This window comes from Leptonotus elevatus, chromosome 4, assembly GCF_054856555.1.
Source record: "Leptonotus elevatus isolate MCC_2025b chromosome 4, RoL_Lele_1.0, whole genome shotgun sequence".
NCBI lineage: Eukaryota > Metazoa > Chordata > Actinopteri > Syngnathiformes > Syngnathidae > Leptonotus > Leptonotus elevatus.
In genome coordinates this window covers 10,872,944-10,893,233 of record NC_141242.1, presented here as the reverse complement: position 1 = coordinate 10,893,233, position 20,290 = coordinate 10,872,944, and the positions used below count along the sequence as shown (strand labels likewise).

Sequence of the window (20,290 nt, the reverse complement as noted above, 5' to 3'; positions counted from 1 at the left end):
CGCTGCTGTGGCTCTCGCTAACAGGCAGAATTAAAATCCAAGTTTAGGTTAAAAAATTCTATATACGTAGACCATGTTTCTTTAAATTTTGACATTTGGTTTTTATTTGAGGCAGATATTTTTTCCATTAACATATGATTTATGAGGAGGTTAGACCATTGGTCGATATTCAAAGTTTGTTTATTTTTCCAGTTAACAAGAATTGTTTTTTTTGTGATAGTAAGGGCTACAAGTATAGATTGAAATTGTTTATGTGGTAAGTCAATTGTTGTTAAGTCACCTAGCAAACACAAGTTTGGAGAGAACGGTATCCTACAGTCCAAGACAGCGGAAAGTTTTTCTAAGACTTTAGTCCAGAAACACATAACCGGAGTACATAACCATAAAGCATGAAAATAAGTGTCTGTAGTGTTTTGTAAACACTGGAGACAAATGTCGGAGTCTGAGAGTCCCATTTTCTTCATCATATATTGAGTAATGTATGTTCTGTGAATAATTTTATATTGGATAAGTTGTAAATTTGTGTGTTTTGTCATTTTAAAAACATTTTCACAAACTTGAATCCAAAAGACAGATTCCGGAGCTATAGACAAGTCTGTTTCCCATTTTGAGATGGGTAAAGACGTTTTATCAGTATATGAAAGTAACTTATATATTTTTGAGAGTTTTTTTGTTGTTGTCGGAGAAAGCTTGGTAATATCTTTAGCTAAAACAGGCGGTTGGAGCGTACCCTGGAGTGTTGGAATTTGTTTCTTTATCATACTTTTAATTTGCAAATAATGTAAAAAGTTTCCGTTTTTTATTTTATATTTTTGGAGCAAGGATGTATATGATATAAACATATTATCTGAGAAGAGATGGTGGAGATGTGTAATTCCTTTCTGCTCCCACACATTCAAATAAAACGATTGGTTGTTAATTTGAAAGTCGGGGTTATGCCATAGGGGAGAAAGCCCGCTGGGCTCCACTTTGGCTTTTGTCATTTCTAGTGCCTTCCACCAGGCAGTCAGGGTGGCGGAAATCATTGGATTTTTAAAGCAGTTATGGAGCTTAATCGATGTTGTAATAAAGAGTAAATCTAGGAGTCTGAGGTTATTACAATCCTTCTGTTCTAGTTCCAGCCAACAGTTAGTATCTCTATTGGGTTGTGCCCATAAAATAATATATTGTAGCTGGTTGGCTATATAATAGTGCATAAAATTTGGTGCCTCTAGACCTCCTTTGGATTTATTTTTCTGAAGAGTAGATAGACTAATCTTTGCTTCTTTTTTTTTTCCAGTAAAATTTTGTAACGGCTGAGTCCAACAACTGGAACCAGTTAGCCGTAGGTTTAAATGGAATCATTGAGAAAAAATAGTTTATTTTGGGTAAAACTTTCATTTTAATAGTGGCTATTCGTCCTATTAGAGAAATAGGAAGATTATTCCAGCGCTCCAAGTCACTATAAATGCTATCCAGAAGTGGAGTGAAATTTAAATTAACTAAATCAGTTAATTTAGGTGAGATTTTTATGCCTAAGTATTTTAAATTACCTATAGGAAATGAGTAGTATGGGTCCTGGCTTGCAGGGTTCCATGAATTTTCTGTAATAGGTAGAAGTGTTGATTTTGTCCAGTTAATAGAATAGTCTGATAACTGTGAGAATTTAGTTATTAAGTTAAATACTTCCCCTAACGAAATAGCAGGCTTTTCTAAATAAAGTAAAATATCATCGGCATATAGATTAATTTTGTGTTCTGTTACCCCAGAGTGAATTCCTTGAATCCTTCTTTCCTGGCGTATGGCTAATGCAAGCGGTTAAATAAATATTGCAAATAATAAAGGCGACAGTGGGCATCCCTGTCTTGTGCCTCTCTGTAGAGTAAAACTCTTAGATATAATCCCATTAGTAGTAACAGTAGCTTTAGGAGAATCATATAATACTGACACCCAGTGAATAAATGACTTCCCAAAGCCAAATTTATTTAAAACAGCAAAGAGGAAGGACCAGTTAACTTTATCAAAACCTTTTTCTGCATCCAATGATATAATAACTGCCTTTTTATCATGCCGCTGTGACATACTAATAAGGTTAAAGAGCCTTCTAATATTATTACTAGAGTGACGCTCTTTAATAAAGCCTGTTTGGTCGCTATGAATGATTGTCGGGATTACTGTTTCTAATCTAGATGTAAAAGCCTTAGTGATAATTTTAATATCAGTGTTAATTAGTGAAATCGGACGGTAACTTGATGGAAGGGTGGGGTCTTTTTCTGGCTTTAATAAAAGTTTAATTGCTGCTGTATTCATGTGTGGGCGTATGTGACCATTAGTTTTAATTTCTGTTACTACTCTTAAGAATAGTGGAGCAAGCATTGACCAGAAGTGCTTTAGAAATATAGCCGGATAACCATCCGGGCCGGGTGCTTTGCCATTTGGCATACTATCTAGAGCACTGTACAACTCGTTTATAGTAAGTGGTGCATCTAACATATCTTTATATTCAGTAGTTACCTGAGGTATACTTAAGCTACTGAGGAATGCCTCAATATGCTCTGGGTTAGGTTTATTAGTTTCTGAGTATAAGTTGTGATAATAATTATAAAAAATTTGATTAATTTCTTCTGGTGATTGTGTACATTCACCAGTTGTACCTTTAATAGCCGTTATAAGCGATTTTTCCCGATTACGTTGAAGTTGGTTTGCAAGAAATTTACCTGATTTGTTATTATATTCAAAGTTGTTGTATCTCAATTGTTGTATTATAAACTCTGTCTTTTTAGTTAACATATCGTCTAACTGTATTTTTGTATTTTGTAAGTCAGTCCATATTTGGTTATTTGGGTTTATTGCGTACTCATCCGTCAGTTGTTTAATTTTATCTTCCAAGTCTTTTTCTAATTTTTGATCCTGTTTCTTTTTATAAGATGAATATGATATAATTTTACCTCTAATTACTGCTTTCCCGGCTTCCCAGAGAAGAGCTGGAGATAGGTCTGGAGAGTCATTTATTTCCAAAAAGTCTGCCCATTCTTTTCTTATAATTTTGTCAAATTCTGCGTCGTTTAGTAGTGAGATGTTAAAACGCCATGTAGGTGGTGGTTTAAAGGTATAATCAACTTGTAGGGAAAGGGAGACTGGTGCATGGTCGCTAATAATAATAGGATGTATTTTTGTAACGGTTTTATCAGCAATAGAATTATTTGTAAGAAAAAAATCAATTCTTGAAAAGGACCGGTGCACAGCGGAAAAGAAGGTAAATTCCTTCTTATTTGGGTTTTTAAGTCTCCAGCTCAAAAACATAGCTCAAATTTATGATAAAGTTTGTCTTTGACGCACCTGACAAAGCGCAGCGGGAAACTCCAGCAAGACGTTGTGGCTCAGGTCCAGTCTCAAGAGGGGCGCCAGATGCTGCTGAACTGGTCCGTGATCCATCAGGCACAAGAGGCAGTCCAACTCATTGCCCGACAGGTCCAGCAGGCGGATCCTCTCCTTCTCCTTGGGAAGGCCTGATGAGCTCTCCAGATACCCAAACCCTAGAAAGTGAAAGTGAAAATTGGATTAAAAAACGATCATTTCAGGACATTTTTAAATGAAAATGCATGTGTACAAATACTTTTTTGATGTCTTCCATTTCGTCTGCGTGCATGCTCGGTGTGTTCGCTGTCCATTGGACCACTCTGTGGAAAGAAACATGTAACGGTGTTGTTAGACACAATTATCAAACATGTATGCAGAGTTACATTTCAGATTGTTTGAAAATATGACTTTCTAAAAAAATAGCTTGAGTCTTAAAACACTCCTGTTTCTTCTTTCACCAGAAAAAAAGTTTGTTTCCAGCTTTTCCGTTCTTTTTCCGAGCAGAACAGTGACTTTGATGCTCGTATTTTGTTTGTTTTGTGAAACCTCAAACTAACAGAAATACAAAAACAATTGCGGCAAAGCACTTTGGATCGCAAAATAATTACTTAAATGTCGATACATGTCGCCGTAAGCAACGCTGACTCACTGCATAGCTTGAGATAAACATCAGTGCCTTTTTTTTTTTTTTACTTGCCATTTGTCATCATTCACTTCATGAACTGTATTATCTTTATTCTCAACTGTGACACACGCTTTCTACTCTTTACTGAAACACATACTCGATATACAGTATACGAGGGCTGTGTGTAATTGGTGGTAAATCAAACTTTGATGCGAACTGGCCGTTAAGAAAACGAATGCCAAATCAGAATTTTCGGATTATACACTCTAAAAACAATTGGGTGAGAAATAACCCTAATTGGGGCAAAAGTGGACGACCCAACATTTTGGTTTATTCATCTAAAGAAAAAGTTGGGCCAAATGACTAACCCACAAACAAAAAATTTTTTGGGGACCGTATTAACATTTTGGGTTATTTATTTGAAAGAAAAAAAAAGCTGGGTCAAAAGAATAACCCAACATTTTGGGTTGTTTTGAGTTCTATTCTTTTTGACAACAAAAAATAGGGGGGGGGGGATTACAACCTAATTTTCTGGGGTTCTTTTGTGCGTTATTCATTTCACCCAAATGTTTGGTTTGAGAAATAACCCAAAACATTGGGTCGGTCCCTTTTTGACCCAATTTGTGTAACATATTGTCACGTGTACTAATGTCACAGGAATGTTAGAGGGGTACACAGCGTAGTGTGATGATACCCAGAAATGTTTGCGTGAATGGGAATGTTTAGCCTGCTAATAAGCATTATATTAAACTGTTAATCAATCAGTCGATAAAACCCATCAGGGCAACGCCATTGGCCAGTGTATGGCGAGGGATCTTGGAGGTTCTTTTACGCAAAAAAGGAAAACCTTTCCATAGGTCGACGCCGCTGCCGTTTGGATCCCAGCTTATGGATATAAACGTCCCTGACAGTGAATGAGTTTATAGTAAACGCCAATAATAAAAAAAAAAAACGGTGATATAGTGTGGGATGAGCATAACATTTCAAGTACCTCCGCACTGGCGTGCCTGCGCCGTCCATGGTTCTTCTTGAACGAACCGCACCTCAGCTCCTCTGTGGAGTTGTTGTGGGGTTTCAGGGAGACCCCTGTCAATGAATCGCTCCCTAATCAACAGAAAAGGATCAATAACATCACACTGGCGTGAATGAAAATGTCATCCTCCCTCACCGTCACTCTCCATGTCATCGAGGAAGAGGCCTTCGTCCATGGAGAGGAAGCTGAAGCTGGAGTCGTCGCTCTCGTCAGAGATGTATCCCGACGTCAGACAGGGGTCCCCCAGAGACTTCAGAGGGGCTCCAATAGTGCGGGAACGTTGTAAGGAGTGAATGTAGCGCGCCAAGCTGGCTCCTTTACCTTCAAGACAAAGTATGTACATCTTATGATTGGTCTGTATGTTCAGTGTTTGACTGCATTTACAATTTGGAGACACAAGACTGTGCGCCATGCCTCAATTTGCATGCTTGTCCGTTCGCGCGATATCGTGTACAGCTCCAACTGAAAGTACGAATAACCAAGAAAGCACGGAATGCCCGGTTGTTGTTCTTGTCAGCTTGAACCAAGGACGCGTCGGTTGGTTACTTGTGAAGGCTTGGCATTCCAGTTGAGTTAACAAGTACACAGCAGTTCTGATTTACAAAGAGACTCGAGGTCATACTTTCCGTTTCTCATAATGCCTTTGTTTCTGCTTTAGAGCTATGGTGTAGGTGGAGCACTCTTAGCACACCTGGTACGCCATCTGGTATTTAGGTGTGGTTTCAGCGAAAGGAGGAAACATTTTCTTAAATAATTAAGCAAGACTTCCGTTTAGCCTTGCTTGAAAACAATGAGAATGAAAATGAAATGCAGGTACACTTTGTCCCTGTGTTGGTCATTTGCAAGTAATTCTGTGAATTTTCATTTTCCGCACTTTCTCCCTTAATTTGGTTAGATTTAGCTTTTGTATTTGTAGCTGTGCCTTTTAGCCGCCGCGGCTCCGACCACCTCTTTTGTTTGTATTAGCTATATATCTATCTACGACCTATTGTTTTTATTTATTTTTGTTACATAGTAAAATAAATGCTACTTGATTGCTCATCATGTATGTTGTCTGGTTTGTGGTCCATCCTTCCAGTATTTGAAATTCATAACATTCTCCAAATATTTCCAGGTTTTGCCAACAACACAAAGCCAGCGGTTTTGATCTACAATGGCTACAAAAAATGTCCTGGCTCAGACAAAATGTAACATTTTGCTGTAGGTAAATATATGCTAACCATAAAAAAAAAACATTATTAGCATTAGTGTGATATAATTTTTAAATTAAAACATTGCATTATGTCTTGTACCATTAAATCTATTCTTTAAGTAAATTTAAATGAATTAAATTAATTTAATTCTTGTATTTTTTTTAAACTGATATCTTCTACCTTTTTTTATGAAAAATATGACAATTTTAGTCATTTGAAATAAGTGTGATACTGAAAATTGTTACAAAACAATTGTAACAAAAGTGGAAAGTTAAAAAAAAAAGTCATGAGCCTCAAATGTCCACTGAGCTGGATTTTGGACATCATGCCAAAAAGAGTCATGAAAAGTCAGCAAAAAAAAAAAAAAAAAAAGTTGAATTAGAATAGTACCACCACTGAGTCACTTTGAGTCCGAAAAACCTGCTTGTTTAAAAACTATCAACATTAAAAAAAAAGGAAAAAAAAAGATATTCAAGCCTTCTCACTGGTGCTGTGGCTCAGACTGTGCGCCACGCCTCTCTGGGCGAGCAGGGGGCAGAGCCAGGCTGCATCGAGACGGCCTAGACGAAAACCCCCAAGGCATAAGGCGTTGTTGTTGAGATCCAGACCCAGACGGCCCAGCAGCTGGATGACCATCGGCCCGTCGCCGCGCTTCACGCTGACAGCCAGGGCTCGGCGGAGGTGCTGTTCGTGGGCGCCTTGGCTCAGCAGCAGCTCCACCAGCTCCAGCGGGCCTCCCTTCTCGCACACCTGGAACACACCCAGTGGAGAATTATGGTCAGATGTGTCTGGAACTGGTAGGGGGTCGGTTCACTGTTTTTGTGGTTATTTGTCAGCTGAAAAGTTTGATACACACCTGGTAGATGAGGGACTCCGTTTTGGTCTTCTTGTTGACGTCGGCCCCGAGCTCAATGAGACACTCTGCCATGACGGTGTCTCCATCCTCGCACGCCTTCTCCAGCATGTTATAGTGCAGCTCCGAGTTGGCGCACATCTTGGACAGAGCCAAGCACGCTGACCGACGGAGCTGAGGAAACAGAAGCGGGGATGGGGCGGACGTCATTTTCAGTGTCAAAAGGTCATCTGTAATCAAGTCCCTGTGGCGTGACTTACTGGATTCTTGCCGTGCTCGGGAATGTCGGACTCTCGGAGGTGCTGGAAGATCTGACGGTCAAAGTCTTCCCTCTGCAGCTCCACAGCTGACCCTGAACAGACATCCAGCATCCTCAGCGCCACCTGGAAACACTGCAGAGACAGAAGAAAAGTTTGCACTTTTTTTTTTTAATCTCTTTTTTTGTCTTTACAACAAAAACAAAAAAATGCCAAAAAGTGTTACATTTGCTTAGGGCACTAAATTGCTACTGCTGTTTACCAAATTCAAATTTGTTCACTAATTGGTCTTTGTGCGTCACCAAATTGACATTTTATGTTTACAATGCCAAATTGTCTTTGATATATATTTATTGTTGCTTTTGAGCTTTACCGAATTATCTCCTGAGTTTTTGGTGCTTACGAAGTGGTCTTTGAAATTTACAAAAACTCAAATGCATTTAAGCTAAAGACACTAAATACATTTGATTCAGTCACAAAATTCTCTTTTACGTTTACTAATTTGTCTTTGACAGTTACTAAATTGTCTTTGATGTTTTATGATCTTACATTTGCCAGACACTTGATTGTCTTTGATTCCTACTAAATGTTCTCCACTAAAGCCTTTGTCTTTAACTTAAAATATCTCCAATGTTTACCTGAAAATTGTCTTTAACCTAAATATTTTGGATAAAAAAAAAAATTGGGATAACAAAAAAAAACTCCAAAATGTAGCATATGCTTGGAAATAACACTAAATTGTCTTTGATGTTTCCTAAATGGTCTGTGTTTCTTTGATGTTTTGAAACGTTTGGCTGTTTCATAAATTGATTACAAAAATGTACTAATATTATGGTAGCCCATTTCTGCCAGTGTAAAAATCAAATCAAATCAAAAAGGAGTTGTTGTTTTTTCACTTGTCAGAGGACATTTTTGTTGTTGTTTTTTTACATTTTTTTCTCTCACTTTTTTTTCTCAAAGTCAGAAGCTCCCTCGCCCATATGGAGCCAAAACATACCATACAACCACCCCCCTGTATCTGTACAATATTTACTAAACTGGCTTTCCAGTGATAAAATTGCCTTTTCCGGCAGTAAGTGCAATTATCTTTCTAGATGCATTTTTTTCCTCTGAATTTCCCCATTTTAATCAGCATTTGTGCCATAAATCATGCTCCATACCTTATGCAGTAAGTCATAATCCTCCTTGTACTGGCCCAATGAGGCCACCAGGACTGAGGCCAGGATGGGAACAATCATCCTGGAGAGCTTCTTCTTGGATACCAGGTAGCTGAGCAGGGTCAGACCCCAGTAGTGGATTTCTGCAGAATAGCAAAGAAGCATTCATTTTCATTGATATTTTATTATTATTATTTTTTTTACCAGGAATTTTATGAGCACACCTCGATCCTGTGGGAACATCTGCAGCGTGTGGAGCACCGTGTCAATAGCCCCCTGTTGGCAGAGCAGGTCTACTGCACCTGAGCAGTCGGCCAGTGAGGAGAGCACCTTGAAGCCGCATACCTGGATGGTTGGACACCTGATAAACTACAGACAAATAAGATAAAGCCGTCCCAGAATTAGTTGGGACTGCAATATAAAATATGGACAATTTACAGTCAAAGGAGGGTACGTGTGCACCCCTCCTATCTCAAGACACGACTGTACTATTGTGTCAGGCTGCCATGACACTGCAGCATTCGTACCCTGTTGAGGACCTCCAAGTAGACGGCGTGCGCTCCTTCCACCACACACTGGTTCTTCAGGACCTTCAGGGACACGTCAGCCATGTCGGGGTCGGCCACCGACGCACCATGCTCTCGTAAACTCCGGTCTGGGAAAGTTTAGCACGCCACACGCTACCTTCTAACCATTCGGCAGGAGCATTTTGACTCCAGGTCTACCGACCGCATCGTACCTGGACAGAGGAAGACCAGGCTAGCACGAAGAGCCTCCAGCTGAACCTCTGGCTGGAAATTGTGGACCTTCATGACCCTCAGGATCTGACCCACGGCCATGTTGAGCTCATCCAGGCCGGTCGTCCGGCCCTGGAAAAGGAGGCTGAGGAGGCGGCAGGCGCTGACCGACACCTGGACCGAGTCTGGGTGCCTCTTCATCATCTCCACCACGTTGACATGGAGGCCGCTGGACAGCAGCGTGGAGCGCATCTTAGCTACAACAGCAACAAAACACATTCCTTTAAATATGAAGTAAAAAAAGATAGTGGACACCTGTATACTTAGATATATTTAAACTTATTTATACTTTTATATTTTTAAATAAAAATACGTAAAATGCTAATGGTGTTATATCCCCGCTAATTAAATTTTCAATTAATTTGTGCAGTTTGTCTTTTTATTTTATTCTTTTATTTATTTTTACTCGCGACTGCCACCGCTGGCCCAAAGCGTAACTGCAGCATCGGTGTCAGGCTCGTTCGTGGAGCGCGCGCGAGTACGTGCACGATTTTAAAGAGACAGCCACAGTTGACAAAAGAAAACATGACTTCAAATGAGTTGAGAGGAACCAGTTGAGGTGGCTGGGGCATCTGGTTCGGATGCCTCCTGGGCGCCTCCCTGGGGAGGTGTTCCGGGCATGTCCTACCGGCAGGAGGCCCCGGGGACGACCCAGGACACGCTGGAGAGACTACGTCTCACGGCTGGCCTGGGAACGCCTTGGGATCCCATCGGAGGAGCTGGCTGAAGTGGCTAGGGAGAGGGAAGTCTGGGCTTCCCTGCTAAAGCTGCTGCCCCCGCGACCCGACCCCGGATAAGCGGAATTGAAGACGGAACGGAACGGACTTCAAATGAGGTAAGGAAAAACTCCGCCCAGCCCCTGCCCAAAGAAACTGTGGAGTGTGAGGATCCGTGCACTCTACTATAAAGGGAAGATAAAAGCTGATCGGTGCAGTCAGAGTAAAACAGTCAGGGCTCTTCGTACTCATCTGGGCATTGGTGGAGAATGCATGATGTAGAAAAAGCTTACATTTACATTACATTTTTAAACTGCACAATGCACCTTTAAATAAAATGAATTAAAACAAATGATTTCACGTTTTTATTTTTCCAATGCAATTGAATGGATGTCAATTATTTGCGGGTTTTGACTATTCACGGGCTGGCTGATGGCTGTATCGGCTTTTTTGGTCTGTTTTAGTGCATTTATGTGTCTTTTTTTCATATACCGTGGTACCTCGGAGTTTTGAACATAATTCGTTCCTGTGAAGTGTTCAAAATCCAAAACATTTTTTCCCATAGGAAATAATGTAAATGCAATTAATCCGTTCCCAAGCTCCAAAAACAGAAAATTCCTATTAAATTCCTATTACTAATTTTGATTTCTATTTATGTAAAAAAAAAAAAACATTTAGAAATGAGTAGCGCTTCGTCTCCACTACCACAACATGAGCATTCGGCATCGCTCGGCTTCATTCGGCTACCCGATTAAGGTACGTGTTCAAATTCTGAGAATGAGGTCAAACTCTGAGGCATTTTTTACTCTGATTTTTTGGGTCGAAGTCCGATTTGTACGAGTTCCGAGACGTTCCAACTCCGAGGCTCCGCTGTATATGAGTGTGTTCATTTGTGTTGTTTGCTATTTGTAAATGTGTGTGTTTTAGTGTGTTTGTGTCAGGTCTGCTTTCTCAGCACCCTGAGATCCGCCCCTGTGTGTTTGTGCGCTGGTGTCGGAGTTATTTGCACGATTGGCATCTTGGCAGTCACTAACAGCTGTAACTCATATGACTAATTACAGCTGTCTGGGGTGTCACTTTGTCAACACTCATAAGTGGAGTTTATGCATCCAGCAACATTACATTTTCTCACTTGACTTCATGATCAAGTTACATGCCTACGCCTTTTTTTTTTTTGTCTCCAGCCCGCTTCCTGTTTTCACCATTTGGGTCCTTCTCCCCCCGTCTGAGCCCTAAGAGTATGCGCGTTGAGTTTTTGTGTGTTACCAGGAAGCCCTGGCCCACTTACGATTTTGCGTGACCAGCGTGGCAATGGCACTGGTGGCGGCCTCGAAGACGCGGGGTGAGGAGGAGTGAAGCAACATGGCCGCCATCAGCTGTCTATGAATAGGAGTCCTAAAAACATATGCACAAACAAGTTGGATCTATACTAGCAAAAGTTTTAGGTCAATAAAATAAAATTTGAAGAAATGGTCTTGGTAGTGTATGTAATATTGATGTCGCGCACCGATCTTCCTGCTCTTCTTCTCCTCTTCCTCCGTGCACCAAGAGGCTGTGAATGGCCCAGCATGCAGCTTCCTGCGAGAGGTCATCATATTTCTTTACATTTGATTCATTTTCAGATTTGCTAGTCCTGACCTGAACACGCGGGTCCGCGGCGTGGAGATCCAGCGCCGTGCAGCAGACTCCCATCCAGCCCAGATCCAAGTCCAAACCCTCCACATGCTCTGAGCCGCACCCACGGTTCTCCTCCGCCTCGCCGTCCTCCAAGCCCTGCTCGGCCGCCACTCTACTCTGCACCATGCTGGCCGCTGAGGAGCATCATTTCAATTATTACACTCCACAATTTCAAAATCGGCATAATCGTAAACAATAATAAAAGATTATTAACAGTACTTTTGAGTTGTTAACTTGATATATTTGCACCTTTTGACTCATTTAATCAATCTTAAACTAAAAGAAATGTATTTGTCTTAATATTTTTTATAAGTTTAAAACATTGTCTTTGTTTTGTACAAAAAAACAAATGGTTGACCTAATTTTGGTTGCAATTATTACCAAATTAATCGTGATGAATATTTTCTTCATTTTGTGTGTATTTGTGTGAGTTCTTAGTGTGTGTTTTGTAGTTTTTTTTTTTTTTTTACCTTTATTTAACTAGGTCAAATCTTTTTTTTCTTCCAAAAGTGGCACGGACACGAGGCAGCGGAATCTTTACAGTACATAACAAAAACTTTATTAAAATAAAAATAAAGAATTTTAAAAAAACATTAAAAAACAAAATTGTGCCATCTGATTTAAAAATAGTCGCAAAGCCCAATGCTTTTGCGTTCCTTGGTTCTAAGAAGTTTAAAAAAAGGTGTGTGTGTGTGTGTGTGTGTGTGTGTGTGTGTGTGTGTGTGTGTGTGTGCGCGTGCGTCCTCACTGAGGTCTGCCAGACAGGAGAGGGCTGCGGCCTGTAACGTGGCATTGCAGGGGAAAGTCTGACAGGCCCTAACTGCCACCCGGGCCACGCCGTTCAGCACCAGGATGTTGTAGTAGCTCTCTGCGCGGCCACACACACACGCAACCATTTATCCACGTAAACGCAATTGCACACACACATACACACACACGCAACCAGATCAATCACATTGACCTGCCTAATCAAACGACATGTACGTTTGTCGTCATTGTTATCCCAGTTGACGCAATCCAAACACAGAAGCCTCCATCTCCATATTTGATCTTTTTGTTAAACACTGTTACCGGTATTTATTTACACACACGGCAAAAAATTATTACTACTTCAACTTTGAGGTTACCTCTAGTTACCTTTTATCTTAAGTTACTTCTTGTTTAATTTCTAGGTTACTAAGAGTATTAATTTGAGGTAACTTGTCTTGGCACGTCACGTTAAGTTGATGCCGAGTACAAGCTACGCATTGGTTACGTTTTAGTTACTTTTTCAAGTTACTTTCTACTCCCTAGGATACATGCTAGCCCACGTTACATCTGGGTGCAAGTTACTTAAGTTACATTTCAGGTACTTCCTTGATAACTGGGGTACAAGTTACTCCATGTAATTCCTATATTGCCTTATTGTGACAGAATATATAGCAGATTATTGTTTATGTTTAAACTCTAAAATTGCGTGTTGAAACATTTACAATGTGTTTAAAAATTGATTAAAAAATGTGGGTTGATAAAAAACAATTTCTTTCTTTAAAAAAAAAAAAAAAATCAGTTTCCCAATACAGTATCGCTAACTTTTTTATATTTTTTATATGGTTTCTCAATATTGCAGAATTTCACATGTTGCAGTCTGGCTCTTACAGAATTCCCACAGTACTTCATCTTTATTATTACTGTACAGTGTACTATCATAAACATCATTATTGTCCTGACCTGAAGTGAACCTCCTGAACAGGCAGCAGGCTGTCTCCTGGAGTTCCTCGTCCTGCGGGAAGGCGTCCATAGCCGAGATGAGTGCACAATAGCAGCGAGCGCTGCCGGACATCAACATCTCCACGTTACTGCCTGCAAGAAGACATTACGGTACTATTACAGTAATGTCGTTCCATTTTTCCCCAAAGGAAACTATTTAAGTTTGTGAGTTCTCTCTTCCAAGATGACTTTACGTGGGAATTTTTGTTAATGGTCTTTTTTGGTGACAAAAATGATATTTCCCAAAATGGTTCGGAGAAAGTTGGAAAACTGTCCAAAATATGTTGATAAGATCAACAATTAAGATTCAGGGGACAACTAAAGACCTCTTGTTGATTGATTATTTGATTAGGAAGTGTGTCCAAGGTCACAGATCCATACAAAATTGGGAGGACGTCATGAAATTTGACAGGATGAGAGTTTCACCGATCCACACGAAATTGCGTTCCACAAAAAGGATGCACAAGAAAAGGTTGAAGGATGCACACCTGAAACTGGACAGGAAGTTGGCCATTCTGGTTTGAACCAGACATTTTGGGCAAATTTGCAGTACTTTGATGAACTCTAACAACGGAATTTCCCCAAGTGAGCCCCAATCGAAAGCAATTACAATAGACCAGTGAGTAACACTAATTCCCTTTGGATGTTCATTATTATTTCGGAATGATATGAGTGTATGATTATAGATATTATAGATAGGGACAATGTTCCCAACACGCAAATTCAATTTACGGTGCAAATAATGGTTACAGTATAAACAATTGCTTGTGCCCTAGATGTTCCATGTCTATTATCACCATGTGACCTACTTCCTGGAGAACTGTTCCAAGTTATCCTTTGCCACTTCGGAGAAAGCTAGTGGGAAAACAACGTTACGGAATAAACACACTGTGTTAGTCATAATCTTCATCACGCACATTCACTGCCAGCCCAGCAGACAATAAATCCCATTTATACGAAGACTAAAATAAGTCACTACATTACATCAGCAGAGATGAGGTTTTTTTTACGCAGGGCAATGTTAATGCAAATATGTTATAATAGAGACAAAAAGACATTATGTCCATTGGGGACTGGGGAGCGAGGGAAAAAGTGGAATTTTCCGGCAATCTTTTGCTCTTCTGTGAATACATTAATATAGCTTATCCATGGCAGTCATTATGAGGACTGAGGTAGCAGAGTTGCTAAAAGAGAAGCTCGCTAGGCTAGTTTATTACACACGTCTGATTGTGCATGATTGAAATGTATACATAAGTTCAACCACACCAGCAACACATTGGTTGCATACTTCAACCATAAAGACGTCAGAAATCCAGGTAATTCCACGGAGCTCACTTTTTTATTGCCACTGTATGAGGAGGGAGACAGAAGAATTGCTAGCTTACGCAACTTGCTAATACGGCAAAGTTAGCATACAAGACATTGGTAGCAGTCTTGGAAGACTGTCAGTATAGAATAGAAAAGTCTTTATTGTCATTGTACAAGTACAACGAAATTGAAAGTGAAAGCTTTACATGATTAAAATATATTGTACTTCTTTTATGAGTTATTTTTGGGTCTACTCTACAGACGTGGTCAACTCGCATTAACATGAGCATTTCTCTCTATCCTCGCTCTTCTTCTTTACTGTTGCTACTAGTGCTGTCACTATCGAATAGTTTTAGAATCAATTAATCTATCGATTATTCTATCGATTAATCGACTAATTGGGCCAATTTTAATTTTGCATTAAAGTGTATTACAAAGCATTTTTTTCTCTGATTACAGTTTATTAACCATTGATTGGTGTTTTTTTCGTACTTCATATTTGTATAGTGATTAAAAACAGGTGGGGCTAGATGTCGTACTATGTTACGGGTTCGGTCATTGTTTTCCAAAGTAAAAACAGATGTTTGTAAATGACTTATTTTGATTAAACACAGGAGATAATCTTGGAGGAGATCTTTCATGGAGGACTACAGAAAGCATTGAACGATTACATGTTGATTTGGACAATTTTAAATTAAAAAATGGCTCCAAATGATTACAGTAATTTCTGGACTACAAGACGCACCTGACCATAAGCCACGCAAGCTAAATTTGGGGAATACTCAAGTTTGTTACACATATAAATCACACCCGACTTTAAGCCACAGGTGTTTTAATGTTACTGCACCAGGTTCCCGCTACTCTCTTTTCCATAATGAGGGCGCAAATTGTCTCGCTCTCGTTCTGTCTCTCTTACTGTATTTGGGCTCACTTGGTTTGTTTTTGCTCTGCCTGACTCTTGCGCTTCCTTTATAGTGCGCCACATTGCGATCTGATGGATAAGCCGCACCTTTGTATTAGCCGCAGGGTCGAATGAGAGTGAAAAAAGTAGCGGCTTGGAGTCCAGAAATGACTGTACTCAATTACTAAAATAGTTGTCGATTAATTTGATAATCGATTATGTTTTGATTAATCGAGTAATTTTGACAGCTCTAGTTACTAATACCCTCTTAATCCTTGTTTTTGTCAGTTTGCAAGTTTCAATAAATATTCATCAAAATGCAAACAAACGGCCAGGGCAACCTAGCAGCTTAATAGGACAGGTTTTTTTTTTAAGTTTTAGCATTAGGATGGCACTACGTAAGCAGTTACGTTATGTACAGCAGCGGTACTGTCAATAAAGTGGCTGCTGTCAGCATGTGCTTCTAACGCAGTCAAGCCAGTCACGTCAAACTGGAACGCCCAGCTTGGCACATGTCTGCCAAATTGACAAACACATGCAGCGAGCCTTGCAAAAATCCTTCTCTATCGCATTTGCGATCCGCTGGCGGATGCGTGCTCCGAAAATGGAGCCTTAAATGTTTGCCTTGAGGTGGTTGAGTCAAGCCCAGGTAGACATTCTTTACGGATGCCAGATGGTAACGGAAAAAAACGCCAGCCAAGGCTAAGATTGTTTTAAAACTTAACATAAACAATTTGACAGACAGGCTCGCGATAAGAATTTGATCATTTGTAATACTTGATGTTTATTGTGGTGATAATGTTAGAGGAGGTTCTTACTGGGTCTAGACAGGGGAAGGAGAACCTTCATGGCCTGCAGCAGCAGCTCGGGGTTATCGGGGAATCCGTGCAGGGCGGCGAGAACCACCACAAGGTCTTGGTTCTCCACAAACTCCACCAGGTGCTCGTCGCTCACTGCACCATAACAATAGATTAGTATTGTAGGGAGAGAGAAAAAAAAAAACACTTCAGGCTCACCTCGGTGAAGAAGCGCCTGCAGAGCTCGGCAGCCTTGGAGCTGCACCTCCTCACTGGAGGGGAAAACCTTCATGGCTTGCACCGCTAAGCTGAACACGTCCTCCTCTTCGTCCTCCAGCAGCAGCAGAGCGATGACGTCTGAATGGGAGAAAGAAGCCGTGATGTCAAGTCACGTTTAGTAAACTTTACTTACAGTATATATAGCCCTTATCTTCACAGAGATCGACAACAAACCATTTGAATTCATTTGAATTTTAAGTTCATCTCAATTAACTTGATCGCTGGCAATATTTGCTGCACATTGAATCAAGCATTCTCTCAACCAGTCGTTAAGTTGCCGAAATAACGAGCATGCGAGCGTTTTTTCGTGACGCTGAAAAAGACAATAGAATATTCATTCAGTCAATCCTTTTTTATTTCTTGGTTAAATGTTAATTTTGTATTATTCAAATACAGTATTCCAAAAATGATAATCCATTTACTTTCAAGATTCATTTTGCACTAAAATGATTTATAATGTTTGTTGCAAAGTAGAGCAATATACATTTTGATGTTTACCTCAACATAATAAATCATTTAGATTAATAATCTTGATAAACATTGACCAAAATTCCAAAAATAGTATTATTACTATGGGACAGTTATGAATCAGCCCCGTGAATTCTGCTTAGCAACCAATGTCCAGTAGATGCATGACAGGGATCGTTTCCCCCCGTGAACAGCAGGGTTTATCTCAAAAAAGGAAAAGACAGTGAGAAAGTTGTACATTTCCACGAGTAGATTTAATTACGTATGCTGACAAAAGGGAACTTCCAGCATTTAATGCCATCAAAATTACATTTGGAAAGCGTTTCCTTAATTAAGCCGAGCAGTTTAACAACAGTGCTTGAAGCATAATTGTGCTTTGCACGTATCAAAAATAGATTTGACGTTCAAATGTCCAAAGCAATATGCATTATCTGAAAAGTTGTCAGTAGGAAAATAACTTGTTTAAAAGTCCATATCAGCAACATTCTCTGTTGTTTAGTATGGTCAAGTTATTGCCTTGTAAAAGTTACGTATTCACTTAAGTTACTTTCTGGGTACTTCCTGGGTTATCTCTTAGTTCAAGTTTCTGCCTGGTACAAGCTACCGACATCTACAGTACATCGACTCAAGTTACTTCAAGGTACAAGTCATTATCTAGTTATAGAACTTTCTTATACGGTACATTACTTCCTAGGTTATGTCTTAACTACAGTTAAACCAGTTATTCCTCCAGTTGTAACTTTTATGTTACATTGTAGCTGCAGCTACTTCTAGTTACTAGTTACTCTAGGTTTCATACAACATGCTACTTAAAACCTTGTCTGTATATTATGAAAAGTGTATTTGTGCTATTTTGGTTGTGCAAACAATACCGGTTAAAAAAAAATCACGGTGGTTACTTATAACTGCTTAACTCATTCACTGCCATTGACGGCTATAAACGTCAAAAATTCATTTGAACTATTTCTATTAGTTTAACATTGTTTCCACTTTTGTTAACAAGAGTATGAAAACCTAGAATTTTTTTTATTGTACATTTAGAACAGATGTAAAATGTGTGATTAATCGCGAGTTAACTAGTGAAGTCATGCGATTAATTACGATTAAAAACTTTAATTGCCTGATGCCTCAAATTTTTTTTAATTGTTTCTTTTTTTTTATCCATTCACTGTCATTGACGGCTATAAACGCCAAAAATTCATTTTAACTATTCATATTAGTTTAACATTTTTTCCACTTTTGTTAACAATAGTATGAAAACCTAGATTTTTTTTTTATTGTACATTTAGAACAGATGTAAAAATGTTGATTAATCGTGAGTTAACTAGATGCGATTAATAACAATTAAAAAAAAAATCGCCTCTTGCCTTTAATTTTTAATAATCTTTAGTTTTTAATGAATTGATGGCAGTAAATAAGTTAAGAACAAATGCTGTAGCAAACTGAAAACACTTTAAACCAAAAATGAACTGAAAGTAAAAAATAGCCACCAGTCTCCGCCCCTGCTGGAAAGTACCTGAGCGCAGGAGGAGGGACAGGGCTCGAAGCGCGACCGTGGTCACCCGGCTGTCTGCGCGGTACTGCGACAGAACCCTCAGGATGTGCCTGCACACATACACACATATAGGACTAGACAATTTCAACTGATCCTGTTCTGTATTGACATGCATGACAGGCAGTATTCATCAGAACTTGCTTAGTGCACTTTTGGCATGTGCAGCTTCTGAAAGGGGAAGTGTGACAGATGAAAATGGATTTGAAAGTAACAAACACTAACTACATACTTTAAGAGTGTTCGTTCACCTGACAGGTTATAATTAAAAGAGGTGGTTGTCAAGAAGGAACTATATTCACATTGCGTGACAGTATCTTTCAATAAAAAAACTGTACAAAGGGTGTCCAAAGTGCAGCCCGACAGCAGGTGTTTTTGTTGGTGGTATGTTTAAACATGATCAAAATGTGTGGGAGGAGTACTGTAGGGCTTAAACTGTTTTTTTTTTTGTTTGTTTTTTAAACATAGCCTCTCTAAATTGTGGATTTGTAACGTAACTCGGGAAATGAACAGGATCACTGTTTTATTAGAGAAAACTACTGCATTCATCGCAATATCGACAAGTTCTCCCACCTTTACCATTAATGAAAATAGGGTCCAAATAAAAAAAAAAGAAATACACCCCAGTAGGATGCAGAGCAGTTGTACTGAGTGTGAGCAAGACGTGTCTACTTACTGCTGAGGTGTGTTCAATTCCTCCAGCATACCTGGAGACGTTTCCAGCAGCTGACACAGCAGTGACCAGCCCACCTGTGGCAAGAGGATGACATCATCACATGGAGCCAACACCCTTTTATCGCAGGGAATCTTTTCAGATCCACTCGCCATAAGTGAAAATCTGTGATACAGATGACATTAAAAACTTATATATATATATATATATATATATATATATAGTTTGACCTAACCCTCGTGCTTTCAACTCATTTCACATTGTCCAAACAAACTTATACAAGTACACTTTTTAAAGTATTTCCTGGCCACTGTTTTCGCTCTTGTTCGCACTTGTCCCAATAAGAGGCAAAGCGTGCTCATTTCAAGCAGTTTGTCACTCCCACATGATGTCAAACTAATATAAAACAAAAGAGAATTCTATATTTAACTCATTCACTGCCATTGACGTCAAAAATTCATTTGAACTATTTCTATTAGTTTAACATTTTTTCCACTTTTGTTAACAAGAGTATGAAAACCTAGAATTTTTTTTTGTACATTTAGAACAGATATAAAAAAAAAAAATGAATCGTGAGTTAACCAGAGAAGTCATGCGATTAATTACGGAAAAAAAATTATCCCCTAATGCTCCTATTTCTGAATAATCTTTTCTTCTTTATTTTTATTTTAATTTTAATTTTTGTATTTTTTATTTTTTTTTAAGAAACAAATATTCAAATTCCAAGTAAAGCAAAAATAATGAAAGGTGACAGAAAGAAGTAAAACATATTTCGTCTCCCCTTGATCAACTAAAAAAAAAAAACACCTCACGATTAATCAAAAATGTTACCATGGTCGCGCTTCGAGCCCTGTCCCTCCTCCTGCGCTCAGGTACTTTCCAGCAGGGGCGGAGACTGGTGGCTATTTTTTACTTT

The 20,290-nt window shown here is 39.3% G+C and overlaps 1 protein-coding gene across 5 annotated transcripts in view; it reads right to left on the bottom strand.

Annotated features, from left to right (window-relative positions):
• Window positions 1–20,290, bottom strand: part of lrrk2 (leucine-rich repeat kinase 2) — a 44,019-nt gene that overhangs the window by 21,165 nt on the left and 2,564 nt on the right. For 2 of the 5 annotated variants that reach the window (XM_086074067.1, XM_086074068.1), the window contains exons 3-22: window positions 19,378–19,451; window positions 18,666–18,754; window positions 16,622–16,759; window positions 16,424–16,558; window positions 13,358–13,489; window positions 12,396–12,515; window positions 11,609–11,781; window positions 11,478–11,548; window positions 11,259–11,365; window positions 9,197–9,451; window positions 8,985–9,112; window positions 8,682–8,826; window positions 8,461–8,600; window positions 7,304–7,435; window positions 7,047–7,217; window positions 6,676–6,940; window positions 5,133–5,318; window positions 4,956–5,068; window positions 3,596–3,659; window positions 3,319–3,515 (exon numbers count right to left, since the gene is read on the bottom strand). In XM_086074067.1, the coding sequence (XP_085930193.1) occupies window positions 3,319–3,515; window positions 3,596–3,659; window positions 4,956–5,068; window positions 5,133–5,318; window positions 6,676–6,940; window positions 7,047–7,217; window positions 7,304–7,435; window positions 8,461–8,600; window positions 8,682–8,826; window positions 8,985–9,112; window positions 9,197–9,451; window positions 11,259–11,365; window positions 11,478–11,548; window positions 11,609–11,781; window positions 12,396–12,515; window positions 13,358–13,489; window positions 16,424–16,558; window positions 16,622–16,759; window positions 18,666–18,754; window positions 19,378–19,451 (2,835 nt within the window). Of the gene's footprint in view, window positions 1–3,318; window positions 3,516–3,595; window positions 3,660–4,955; window positions 5,069–5,132; window positions 5,319–6,675; window positions 6,941–7,046; window positions 7,218–7,303; window positions 7,436–8,460; window positions 8,601–8,681; window positions 8,827–8,984; window positions 9,113–9,196; window positions 9,452–11,258; window positions 11,366–11,477; window positions 11,549–11,608; window positions 11,782–12,395; window positions 12,516–13,357; window positions 13,490–16,423; window positions 16,760–18,665; window positions 18,779–19,377; window positions 19,452–20,290 lie in introns of all 5 variants that reach the window. The other 3 variants (XM_086074064.1, XM_086074065.1, XM_086074066.1) reach the window with 2 other exon arrangements.